Source organism: Leucopleurus acutus (genome assembly GCF_964270905.1).
Source record: "Leucopleurus acutus genome assembly, chromosome: 15".
In the NCBI taxonomy this organism is placed as follows: Eukaryota; Metazoa; Chordata; class Mammalia; order Artiodactyla; family Delphinidae; genus Leucopleurus; species Leucopleurus acutus.
In genome coordinates this window covers 30351408-30365298 of record NC_139157.1, presented here as the reverse complement: position 1 = coordinate 30365298, position 13891 = coordinate 30351408, and the positions used below count along the sequence as shown (strand labels likewise).

The window sequence follows — 13891 nt, the reverse complement described above, 5'->3', positions numbered from 1 at the left end:
AAATTGACCAATTGAAACAGTATTTAAATTATGAGAAAATGGGTTAATGTGAGCCATTGAGGGTGTTCTTTATTCCATTTTGATACCACAGAAAAAAATAATAAAAATTGCCAAGGGATAGGGCAGGGTTAAATTAAAAATGTTTTAAGGGACATTTTACTAGGAACATGCATAATGCATTGGCTTTGAGTACATTCTGAAAAAACATGGATTCCAAAATTCCCTTAGCTCTTTCCTCTTTCCAGTGCTCTTCCCTCTATTGGGAGTAATAATTTTGCAAAAGTCCTATAAATGTCAGTCCTATCAGGACGCCCTAGCTCTGAATCCAGATGCTGCCACCAAAAGATGGAAAGTTGTTTCCTGGAGACAATACATACAGATCAACTTTCAAATTAGTAGCTACTTTTTAGAAAACTATCACTTTTCTAGTAGTCTGTTAACTGAGAAAAGAGAATGAAATTCACTTACTTGGTAATGAGGTAATAGGATAAACAGGAAGCCAGTCCTTAAGAATGAGCAGTCCCCAGGTGTAGGTGGATTCATCCTCATTCAGTTTTTCCCTTACCTCCTTCCTCTCCCACCCACCATTTTCCTCCTAACATCAAGTGTTTTTTACATGCTTAATACCAAAATGTAAGCTCCTTGAGGGCAGGGACCACATTCTTTTGGTTCACTCTAATACCCTCTGTGCCCGGGCATGTGGCAGCCTGGCACAAAATAAATGCCAAATTAAGTACACAAATATTTATTGGGCAACTAGGGAAGGACAGAGGGAGGGAACAGCTAGGTGCTGGGGTCCCAGAGTATATATAATACCGAGACTTTGTTCTGGTTGGGAAAATGGGCTTGTTTACCATTTAAAATCAGTGTTATTTTTTTTCCCCACCAAAGAACCCCTAATGGAAGAGAATTCTGTGAGGCTTTCTGCTTCACCTTGTTTGTGCTCTTTCCATCTATCAGCGTTTCACCATTGTGATGGGCTGTCTGCTGTCACCTCAACATCACTGTCCCCTCCTTCTGTAGTGTTCTTTGCACTGCAGGGGAGCCAGAAACTACATTTTCCAGAACCACCTTTGCTTTCTGGTTCTAAGTCAGTGTGGCCCAAAGAGAAGCATTTCCAGGGGATGGAGGAGGCAGAGAAGGGAGAGGCCACTCTCCCTTGGAGGCCATCCAGGCAGAAGTGTGCACAGGCCCGCAGACACGGGCATCGCAGCAGCTTCCAAGATCTCTCACAGGTCACCTGCTTTGGTGCTGTCAACAGCCTAGACAGCTGGTGACAGTTCCTTGAGACTCACTGAGTCGGTGCTGCAGGCTGAGGTGACAGGAGCTTCCTGGATGCTTCCAGATTCTCACGGCCTCCTGGGCCAGCTCCTGAGATCCGCCCAGGGTGGTACTGCAGATGCACCTTCCCTCGCCTGCCCTGACGCTCGGTGGAAGCTTCTGACTCCCCACATTGAAACACTTTATGCTTACATCATCAGGTGGTTGTTTTCCCGACTGAACCCAAATAGAAAGGTTAAAATACTTGAATTTAGCATTAAGAGAAAAACAGGTTTCCTACATGTCTTAGTGAAAGAGACAATGCTTCACTGAGTCTACTGACTTTGTTAAACGCAGATGAAATGAAGAAAGATGAACCTGCAGGTTTACATCAGGCAATTTCTTTATTTCCTGTGTGACAGTATTTTGAGGACACAGATTCCTAAAAAGGTGGGGGAAATGGTTTTCTCTTCACTGATTGATGAACTATGTCTGGACAGTCGTTAAGCAGAAATGTGATGCATTCTGTCAAGGAAGTGGTCCAGTGTAACACTTTCAGGCTCCTGTGGGTGCCAATCTTGCTGTATTTTCTTGCTGAGAAATACAAGGTCAAGCTGCTCAAATCTTATGGTGTACCGAAGAGGTCTGGGAGCCAGAGGTCAGTTTTTTGTTTCCCTAAGTGAATTATGAAAATACGCAATTCTTTTTTCCCAGGAAAGGATGCCTAATGATGTTCTTTCCCACTAATGAGAAATTTTCATCATATTTAAATGAACTAAAAATGTCATTTAACTCATAACTTACCCAAACAACTCTCATCTCCTTCTGAAATTTAATTTTTATTGTAGTAACCTGATCATGTGTAAAAAATAGTTTTGCTTTTCAAAAATTAAATGCTGAATAAGTTACCCTTGTGAATTGCTCTTCATTATAACGGCGGACAATGACCTTTTTTTCCTTTATATAGCTTTTTTTATTGTGACATTCCTTTTTCTACACGAAGAAACAAATGAAAATCACACCAACTAGAGAAACTACTCTGCATTTCCCCTGCTCAAACCACAGATTAATTTTTGTGGAACAAATTTTCAAAAGTCATTTTTCATTATAAATTTGTCTAGATCGGTATTCAAAACATGATTTTTTGTGTGCAAGATTTTACTTTTTCTTTTCGGTACGCGGGCCTCTCACTGTTGTGGCCTCTCCCATTGCGGAGCACAGGCTCCGGACGCGCAGGCTCAGCAGCCATGGCTCACGGGCCCAGCCGCTCCGTGGCACGTGGGATCCTCCCGGACCGGGGCACGAACCTGTGTCCCCTGCCTCGGCAGGCGGACTCTCAACCACTGCGCCACCAGGGAAGCCTGATTTTACTATTTTTTAACAAAAGCAGTGAAGACCCTGAAGAAGGACCCAGTGGCAACGTCTTCCAGGTGCAGTGTTCTCAGTGAGCAACACAGATACAGCTGCCGGGCACCCAGTGTACTCAGTGCTCCTGACTCCAGAGGCTGCCTCCATGGTTTGTTGTCTCAGCCCAAGCTCCATCTGTGTCCATATCTGTATCTCTTTAGGGTTGATCCCACGCCTAGTAAAACAAGCTGCATTATGTTGAAACGGCACCACTTATTTTTCTACCACTAATCATTGTGCAAAACCAGAACATTTTCTTAATATTTAATGGCTAGTACAACAGCCTAACCCTTCATGCCACACTGTCATTCAGTTTAAGCAAAGAGGCTGGTTAATCTCAGTCTGCGCTGTTCAAGTATGTCTTCAGAACACACTAAAATGAACAATATGTGTCACTTGATAAGGAAAGTTCTTCAGTTTGAGACTCAGTTCAACTCAAACAGATTCAGATATGTTGACAGTAATGAAAGTAAGCATCACTCTTTCAAAGAGATTCTAAAACTCACCTAAGGAAAACCTTTGTTAAGAACTTAAAAAAAAGGCTACTGTATTGTTTTTCATTTTATTTTTTCTAATCAAGACTACTCTTTTGTGGAAAAAATTGAGTTTTGATGACAAGCAAAGCAGCTTCTACCTATTAGCGGCAAAACCTTTTAAGATTGCCAAAATAAAAACTTTTGAGTACGCCAGTACTCCAGCAAGATGCAGAATGGTGGCCATGTGGTTACATCTCCTCTGTTGAGATTGCAGTGGCAAAAGTGTGAGGTAAGTATCAAGTCCCACGGAAGCAGAGTTCTCCTGAAATAAAACTATCCAGACACTTTTTAAAATCATCTTTATTTTGGTTGCAAAGATACAATTTACTTAGTTACTTAATATTTCATTTGTTCCCATTTGAAGTCTCATAGCTTGCCATGTAAAACATTGCCTTCACTATCAAACTGCTATATAAGAACATTATAAAATACAAACTATAAACTAAGATAATCTTCTTTACAGTATTCAGATTAGTGCATTAAAACAACATTGATTAAAAAAGGCAAGTGAGTTAAGTGGCAAACATCCAATTCCCTTTCTAATGAAGGATGGTACAAAATGGTATGAAGGGAAACAGAATTTTAAGTGTTAGGTGCTCAAAAACGGTAACTGTGGGCAAGTTACTTCCCAAAAGTAATCTTTATTATTCTACAGGACATAAGAGAAGGTAATTAATTTTCCATCATAACAGCTGTGGAAATACACAGCCGAATACAAGTTGGGGTCTTTAGAATTCTAACACAATAGGTATTGATCTGTCATACTCTTCCTCCAAATCACATTAAACATTTATAGTGACCACACAATCCCCTGCAAATGAACGTGAGACTTAAACAGAACCCATATAAAAACAATCTATCCTTAGTATTTTACTAGCCAATCTACAGCAAATGCTTACTATACACACATCAGGAGTAAGAGATATACTAGGAAGTTATTCACTGATTTCATTCAGAATAAACAAGGGTCTTAAGAGAAAAATAACAGTAAAAGTTAAATAGACAATTTGTGTTGCTGTGAACTAGATAAAAACAAAACTCCAAACACAAACATATATGTTAATTTTTAAAGTTATTGACAATACTTCCTCTGCTGGCCCAAATCAAAATTAAATTTAAGATTTGTAATTGAAGTAACACAAACGTGGGTGCATGTTACACTGTGACAGAGAGGTGCACACAGAACACACACACACCTTTGAATTTACTAATTCCAAAAACTAAGTCAACAGGATAAATAAATTATAAACGAAAGGCACATACAATGTGGGCAAAAAACTAACAGTTACTAGGTCGAAAAGCAGGAAGCTATGCCAGCAGTGATATTTTAAAAAAACTTTCAGTATTAGAAAATATCAGATTTAATCCAAAGAAAACTTCCCCCCAAATAAAAATAACAAAGTATGGGAACCATCCTTTAAGCAACAGCTTTAAAATAATAACAATTAAAAAAACCTACCATGATTAAAGGAATCTTCCTACATAATTTACATAATGTAGTGCAATACTGTGCTCCTTTATAATCTTAGCCTTTCACTCCCCATATGATGAGACCGATAATTACGACTCCGATAACAAGGATAAAAATGATGATGCACAGGGTTTTCCTGGATTTGCGCTGCAGATGCGAAAAAACAGAAACACGTTTACAGATGTAGTGGAGCACCTCTATAGCAAGTGAAGATCATTTGGTTCATTTCTAGAGTAAAATCAATAGTAATTTATTGCCCTCATTTGGGGCTATACTTTTTTGCTTTTCAATACATATAGCCCTATGCTTTCAAAAAATATTCTTCTTGAATTAATGGTATAATTCAGGGGGTAATTATTCAACTTCTGTTGGTACTTTTTCTAGATGTGTGGTTGGGCTTAATTTAAAAATGACACAGAGAAATAAAAATTAATAACTTGAGCAATAGAGTTTACCTATGTGTGAAAACAAAAAACAGCTTAAAGGGAGATAAAAAAAGCAGAAGGTAAATATTGGTCTTTGAAAGCAGAATTTTCCAACAAGAGGAGAACTTAGAACTCATCTCTTTCAATTTCATCACGAAAGGCAGGAAGAATATTTAATTACCCTAATGGTTTACCCTAATTTATTTATTAGCGGAATTAGCTCCCCAGCCCAAGCTGAGTTAGTACAGGACTGGCACAGATTCATCTGCTTTCACCAGTCCTTTAAGGAAAGAGGGTGGACGGGGAGAGGTTTTGGTTGTACGTGTTCCTGCTGGCCTGATGCCTGGTTCCTAGGCATCAGGCCAGGCCAGAGGCCTTCTAGGAGGCTCTGGGGTAGGGAAGGCCACATGGTTGGGGATTTAGGGGCTGGCCTCACTCAAAGCTGACGAAAGGTAGAATATATGAGTCCCTTCTTTAAAGTGGCAAGAAAACTTCCCTTCTCATCCAGACACCTACTCTCTATTCCCTTTATCCAAACCTCATAGAATTTTAACCAGGAGAAACTTTAGACAGTAGTTTGTCTCTTCCTTTTATAATAAGGAAATGGAGAAAGAGAAAGGGAAAATATCTTGCCCCACGGTCATACTGCTAGTGATTATCAAAAAGAGGATGGTTCCTTTCCACTGATGACTTGTCTACTGATCACACTGTGCTTAGGCTGTGAGCTACGTTTTTTTTTTTTTTTAACCTCTTTATTGGGGTATAATTGCTTTACAATGGTGTGTTAGTTTCTGCTTTATAACAAAGTGAATCAGTTATACATATACATATGTTCCCATATCTCTTCCCTCTTGCGTCTCTCTCCCTCCCACCCTCCCTATCCCACCCCTCCAGGCAGTCACAAAGCACCGAGCTGATCTCCCTGTGCTATGTGGCTGCTTCCCACTAGCTATCTATTTTACGTTTGGTAGTGTATATATGTCCATGCCTCTCTCTCGCTTTGTCACAGCTCACCCTTCCCCCTCCCCATATCCTCAAGTCCGTTCTCTAGTAGGTCTGTGTCTTTATTCCTGTCTTACCCCTAGGTTCTTCATGACATTTTTTTTTCTTAAATTCCATATATATGTGTTAGCATACGGTATTTGTCTTTCTCTTTCTGACTTACTTCACTCTGTATGACAGACTCTAGGTCTATCCACCTCATTACAAATAGCTCAATTTCGTTTCTTTTTATGGCTGAGTAATATTCCATTGTATATATGTGCCACATCTTCTTTATCCATTCATCCGATGATGGGCACTTAGGTTGTTTCCATCTCCGGGCTATTGTAAATACAGCTGCAATGAACATTTTGGTACATGACTCTTTTTGAATTATGGTTTTCTCTGGATATATGCCCAGTAGTGGGATTGCTGGGTCATATGGTAGCTCTATTTGTAGTTTTTTAAGGAACCTCCATACTGTTCTCCAGAGTGGCTGTACCAGCTCACATTCCCACCAGCAGTGCAAGAGTGCTCCCTTTTCTCCACACCTTCTCCAGCATTTATTGTTTCTAGATTTTTTGATGATGGCCATTCTGACTGGTGTGAGATGATATCTCATTGTAGCTATGATTTGCATTTCTCTAATGATTAATGATGTTGAGCATTCTTTCATGTGTTTGTTGGCAGTCTGTATATCTTCTTTGGAGAAATATCTATTTAGGTCTTCTGCCCATTTTTGGATTGGGTTGTTTTTTTGTTATTGAGCTGCATGAGCTGCTTGTAAATTCTGGAAATTAATCCTTTGTCAGTTGCTTCATTTGCAAATATTTTCTCCCATTCTGAGGGTTGTCTTTTGGTATTGTTTATGGTTTCCTTTGCTGTGCAAAAGCTTTGAAGTTTCATTAGGTCCCATTTGTTTATTTTTGTTTTTATTTCCATTTCTCTAGGAGGTGGGTCAAAAAGGATCTTGCTGTGATTTTTGTCATAGAGTGTTCTGCCTATGTTTTCCTCTAAGAGTTTGATAGTTTCTGGCCTTACATTTGGTCTTTAATCCATTTTGAGCTTATTTTTGTGTATGGTGTCAGGGAGTGATCTAATCTCATACATACTGGACATGTACCTGTCCAGTTTTCCCAGCACCACTTATTGAAGAGGCTGTCCTTTCTCCACTGTACATTCCTGCCTCCTTTATCAAAGATAAGGTGACCATATGTGCGTGGGTTTATCTCTGGGCTTTCTATCCTGTTCCAATGATCTATCTTTCTGTTTTTGTGCCAGTACCATACTGTCTTGATTACTGTAGCTTTGTAGTATAGTCTGAAGTCAGGGAGCCTGATTCCTCCAGCTCCGTTTTTCGTTCTCAAGATTGCTTTGGCTATTCGGGGTCTTTTGTGTTTCCATACAAATTGTGAAATTTTTTGTTCTAGTTCTGTGAAAAACGGTTGGCAATATTTCTTAAAGTAGACTTATTAATTTCCCAAATCATTCCCATCCTTGAATATGAATGGAAACTGCATTCAAAATCTCTCAACATTCAAATAAACTATAAAACACAAAGAGCTAAAAAAAATTCTAATACTGTCATTTAAAATATAAACATTAAGAGTTTTGCTCCATTATTCATTCCTGGCCCAGCTGTAGCTTTCTATATTTCTCCAATGGCTTGTATATCTCACAGCTACAGGCAGGAATCTTTTTTCTTACAAAGTAAAAAAATTTGTAATTTACTTTGTGTCAACTAGAAGTAGTATAAAATTTACAAAAAGAATATGTTCCTGACTCTGAAATTATCCTGAAAACTACTTATACTTTTCAGTATTCCATATGGCCATCTAATTTTTCAACAGAATATACTCTGCATATATTAAACACAGTTCAAGTTTCAATCTCATCATGCCCATGTATTTTCCCCAGATTCCACCTGGTTACTGCAGACCCATGTGTAATGTGCCTTCATCAACAATGAGAGCTGTTCCCCTAGAGTATCTTTTTTCCTGGGGCACCCTCTCCAGCGTGCAGTGGTGAGGTCCTGGGGTGCCATGGTGATGAAAGCATTTTCCACCTTCCTTTATGTTCATGGTCCATCCAAACTATTTAGAAGCACTGCACCGTATTTTGCAGAGGCATCAGTTTAATATCAAGGCTGCCAAGTGGGACTATTGGGACGCTGCTCTCTTTCCAGCCCTTGTGTTGCATGGCTCTTTCCTCATCCCTCCAGGGCCTGTGGGATTAAGGATGGGGGCAGCTCTTGCTCTGGAGGTACAACTTGGGAAGATGTGTTCCTTTTCCCCAGGGTGGCTATAGGCCTTCCCTTCCACAAGGAAGAGTAAAAATAAAACTTGGGGATATATCTATATCCCCCTGAAGTCCAAAAGGAAAACGAAATTATATGGAATCCCAGTCACTGATGAATCCTGCTAAACACTCTGAGCAGCTATAACTGTTGGTATTTACAGATTACTCTGTGTGTGTGTGTGTGTGTGTGTGTGTGTGTGTGTGTTCAACTATTCATGAATGACACCTACATTCTAGGACATGGTGACATTAGCTATCTTGAGCTGCATATCTGAATCTCATGCACAAAGACAGTAAACATGAGTTACTCTGTCGGTGAGCACAATTGGTTGTATAACTCAGCATCCTCTATATGCACTGATTTGTCCAGTGAAAAAAATGGCATTGAAACTAAAGGGAACTTCTAAGATCAGTGAGAAAAGTGAAAAGCAATTAAAAAATACCTAGGATGGTGATAATATCTTAGAAATTTTATAAGGAGGTAATAAGTTTCTGAGAAAATAATTATGAACAACTACATCAACAAAAAAAAATGAAGTTTTAAAAGGGAAATCAAATGCTAGGGTGGTATTTAGGGGTTCCCAAAGAGCCTGGGCTTATCTTTGTTAAACGTCAAAGATCTACATATTAAGTGATATATTAATAGTTCATGGTGCTAATATTTGTAGTCCTTTATATATATTTATATTTGACTCATACCTATGGATTCCCTATACTAACCTGATTCACTTAAGAAATCAGTTCATTCCTGGTGAAGAGTCTGCTGAATGCTGACAGAATACCCACTGGTCAAGGACACTCACTCTAAGCTAATATAATTTCCACAGGACCTGAAGAGATCTTTCTGGGACAACGATCTTTGCCTCTTTAGTCCATAGTATCATTGACAAAAAAGAAAGGTAGAAGGGAACAGCAAGAAACAGAAGGAAATCACTATCAAAGAGGTTTCTGGGTTGAAATGTCAAAATGACACTGGAGACCAAAAGTTGTCAGAAAAGACTGGAGTTGTATACTGCTCCCCTCAAGACTCTAAACTTCCCATCCCTGTGGGCACAACACTGGTTCAAACCTGAGAACAGACAGGCTACATACACGCAGTTTGAACTGACTGGCATATTTCTAGCCTGTCTTCCATGGCATTTTGAATTTTAACATCTCCAGCCACTTTAAACCTGATTTTACACACACACAAACACACACACACACACACACACACACACACGTTTAAAAGTCTGAGTTATAAGACAATTCAGCACAGTTAATATTACCTGATAGTCTGCCGCCCTGGACAGCTGCTGGTTTGCTTGCTGGACGTGCACCTCAGCATTTTCCACATTGGCTTCTATGCTATCTTTAAAATAAAACACACACACAAAGCGGGTGCTGATGCTCTAGTAACAGAGCTGTATCAATCACCAGATTTTATTCAAGGTAAGATTAAACATGTTCATTATTCAAAGGTTAATATTAATAGTGTATGGGTAAGGCTGAATTTTTTTTTTTTAGTGATACTACTTCTCAGGTGATCCAAACAATACTGAAGAATTTGAAGGAAAGAAACTTGATTATCTTCATTATAGTGCACTCCAGTTCTACCTGGTAACCCCCAAAAGTACCGTCACCAGTACCTGCATTCTGTGATGGCCAACTCAGCAGCAAGCAAGGCATCTGAACTTTGGTTTAGGGTAAATATAGAGAACTGAAAACCGTCATCTGCTGGGCGGCCCTCATCAACCTCCTTCTGTGCTGAAACCTAGGCTCCCTGAGGGTCCCCAGAGCCTTCTCAACTGGTGACAATTTCCTCCCCCCTCCTCTGACCTGGGGGTGGAACAGGTGTCAGTCTGTAGGATGGGTGACCACTGTTTCCTCCTCCTCCCTGCCGACTTTCAGTTTTAGAGCTAATGCTGTCCAACTCATTCAACCCACCTTGCTGCAGACATCCACAGATGTCTTTTCTTCTCATTCTTTGACTATTTTAGCCCCTGAGTCACTGATGTTCTTTTCGATGCTTCTACTGTCCTACATATCGGTGATTTCAATATCCAATTGCTGAGCCTCTAATGCCCAGGCCTCTCAATTCTTTGAACACATGTTTTTCAACGACTTTGCCTGTGGCGCTTTCCGAGCCACCCACATCCATGGTCACACCCCAAACCTGTCATTACCAATAACTGCAGCTTCTCTATCATCTCCGTTTCAGGTGTCACTCTCTGATTACCATCTGCTACCTTTAGAGTTCTCGCCTTCTAAGACCCCAGCTTTAGTGATCCTACCACTTTTTCACTGCCCCTCACATACTTCATGTCCTCACTTTCCTCTTCCCTAGCCTAGACTCCATATACATAATCATCTGTCACTGGTTTCTTGCATTTATCCTCAGCCCTCTTCCCTCCTACTGTGGTCACAGTTAGGTGACAAAACCCCAACCTGTCCCGTGCAGCTGAACATGGGTGCAAAAAATAATCGCCGTGATGACTTATTTCACTTTAAATTCTTGACTGCACAGCACGCCTGCCTCATCTCCCCAATTCCTGGAACACTAAGTCACACTTCCTCCTCTCTCCCCTAACTTCTCATGCCTCGTCACGCATTGTCATTCTCCACCAGTGACCTTATTTCTAGGTCACTGAGACAATAGGAACAACCAGAAGACACTTCCACAATCTCCTTTGACCCTACCCACCACCACATGCAACAGTCTCTGTGCTCCCCATGCGTGTACTTTATCCCATTCCTTGTTGCCTAGTTCAAAGACTTCAGGCCAGCAATTTCCTCCCTCTCACTATCAACACTTCTTTCCCATCAACCCTATTGCTGTCATCTTAAAAACACACAAACAAACCCCCAACCCCCTCATTTATGCCACACCCACTGGCAGCTATGACCTCACTTGACTCCTAGAAAGACTTGTCTCCACTTGCTATCTCCAGTCGCTCTCCTCCCAGTGTCTTTTGAGCCTACTTTATCATGCTTTCACCTGCACTATTTCACCAGCACAGCTCTCATCTCAGGTCACCTATGCCCTACACATTGTTAAATTCAGCAATCAATTCTAAAGCCTCAGTTTACCTAACCAAATAGCAGCATTTGAGAGAGCTGACCTGCCATCGCTCTTGAAACGCTTTCTCCCCTCCATTCTAAAACTATACATTCACGTGGTTTTCTTCTGTATCACTAGCTATTCTTTCTTGGTCATTTTTGTTCGTTCCTCCTTGGCTCTCTAGGCTCTAAATCAGGGATCAACAAACTTTCTTTGTCTCAGATAATAAATACTTTAAGCTCTGCAGTTCATTCATATGGTTTCTGTCATAAATACTCAACTATGCCTCTGTTGTACAAAACTTGTTGTAGATAACGCATAAACGAATGGATGTAGTTTGCCGACCACACCCTAAATATTTACAAGTCCTCAGACACCCCTCTTCTCTATCTGCACTTATCTCCTAGGTGATCTCACCTAATCTCATGGCTTTAAATACCATCTATGTACAGATAACGCCCAGATTTATACCCCCAGGCCAGACATCTCCCCTTTACCCCATCTTCTCTGTACCAATGCCTATCAAACCTTTACCTGGGTGACACCTAGCCCCTGAATCGTAACAGATCCAAAAATCACTGATTTACAGCCATCCAAACCAGCTCCAGTGACAGATTTCCGCATCTCAGAAAACAGCACCGCCATGATTTTCGTGAGCCAGGCCAAAACCTTACAGTCATCCTTGAAGTTACTCTCTCACATCCATATCCAGATAGTCAGTAGATCTTTTTGGCTCTACATTTAAAAAATATCCAGAATCCCACTGCTTCTCACCACTTCACTGCTTCCGTACTGATCCAAGACAACATAGCTGCCCACGTGGATTCCTGCAATAGGCTTTTAAGCGCTTTGTTTTTGGTCTTGTCCCTTTGCAGTCTGCTCACCTAAGTCAAATGATAACGCCCTTCTGCTCAAATCCTCCTGTGGCTTCCCCTCCATTAATACAAAAACAGTCCTCACGATGGCTCAGGGGCCCATGTAATCTGGTCTCCTGTGACTTCTGACATCGTCTCCATCCTCCTCTTGCTGACTCCATTGGTCCAAGATGTCAGGTGTGCTTCTGCCTGAAGGCCTTTGCACCTGCGGTTCCCTCTGCCTGGAACACGTTCTCTTGCCTGCTCCCTTACTTCCGTGAAGTCTTCACTAAAATGTCACCTATCAGTGAGGCCGTACCTGACTCCCCCAGAAAAGCAGCATATTCCCCCCACCTCCTGCAGTCCTACCCCCGACCTGGCCTTATTTTCCCCGTAACACTTATCACCATCTACTTACTTTTCTTTCTGTTTTAATTGTCTCTCTCTTCCAATTAGATTATAAGATCTTTTATCTGTTGTTTAATTTCAGCTGAATCCTCAAGGCCTAGATTTATGCCTGGATATAGTAGGCATTCAATAAACATTTACTGGATGAATGAATGGCTTTTGAAAATTTACCCTACTGGGGCTACAGAGGAGGGTAAGAATGGACAAATAATAATTATATTAAACTATAGGTCCAAGCATTTCAACTGAACCAAATTCAGAAAATGTATTAAATATATCTTTAGCATACCCACAGATATCTTCATATATCAAAATGATAAAGATGATCAGAATCCTGATCAATGTTGACAACTACACCTTAAATGAATTACAATTACAACTTAAAGGAAGTCTTAGTCACTGATTTTTTTTTTTAAAGAATTTTTCAAAAAGAATTCTCAATATCTAAGTAATACAACTAAATTAATGTACTAAAAAAGCTATAAGAATTAATGTTCAGGCAAATGGCTTCTTATTCCCTCTACTTTAAAAGACAAGATAGTGTGCACAATTATGGACAGATGTTTTCCCCAAAGTCCTTGGTGTGATAAGAATTAAATTGGGATAAGACAGAAACCAGAGATCCTGGAAATAAGCTAGAATGATGTTAAATGTTACCTTCCATGATCTCAGCAGCAGTAGACCCTGATTAAATTTGGAACTTCTTAAATAAATTAAGCTGGTCATTTCTACCAGTAGGAGCCAAAAGCGAGATCTGTTTTAGATAATGCCAAGGGTGATGCTTTGTTTATTACAGACACCATACTTTTGATTTCAGGAGGACCGAAAGAGAGGAAGGAGCTACCCTGGCTTGAGAAGTTACCACAGGTAAACTGCATGTAGCTTCCTTCTGCCTCATGAAATCTAATGAGTAGGGCTTACCTATTACATCTCCTTGCTCATGAATCATCATTCCCAAATCTTTAAATATTTCATTAATATCCATAATATCAGCCTAAGAGAAAAAAAATGCATATTATTGTAATCAGAAATTCAGTCCCCAATCCACAAAAGGAGAAAATTTTAGAAAACACAAACCACTGCTCATACCTAGGTGAGCATGCACCTGGACCTAATAACATATATTTGGGGAATATCAGAAAACTATTTTACTATAGGCAATCCCAAGTAAGTAGACTCTGAATCTCAGTTCTCTAAAATAAGTTTGTGAT

General features: G+C 40.2%; 1 protein-coding gene across 2 annotated transcripts in view; it reads right to left on the bottom strand.

The window, feature by feature from the left end:
- Positions 1-1817: 1817 nt before the first annotated feature.
- The window catches only part of STX7 (syntaxin 7), a 51604-nt gene continuing 39530 nt past the window's right edge, over positions 1818-13891 (bottom strand). The window contains exons 7-9 of one of the 2 annotated variants that reach the window (XM_082855355.1): positions 13602-13674; positions 9647-9729; positions 1818-4821 (exon numbers count right to left, since the gene is read on the bottom strand). In XM_082855355.1, coding sequence (XP_082711481.1) covers positions 4729-4821; positions 9647-9729; positions 13602-13674 — 249 coding nt within the window. In that variant the 3' untranslated portion in view covers positions 1818-4728. The remainder of the gene's footprint in view (positions 4822-9646; positions 9730-13601; positions 13675-13891) is intronic. The other variant, XM_082855354.1, reaches the window with a different exon arrangement.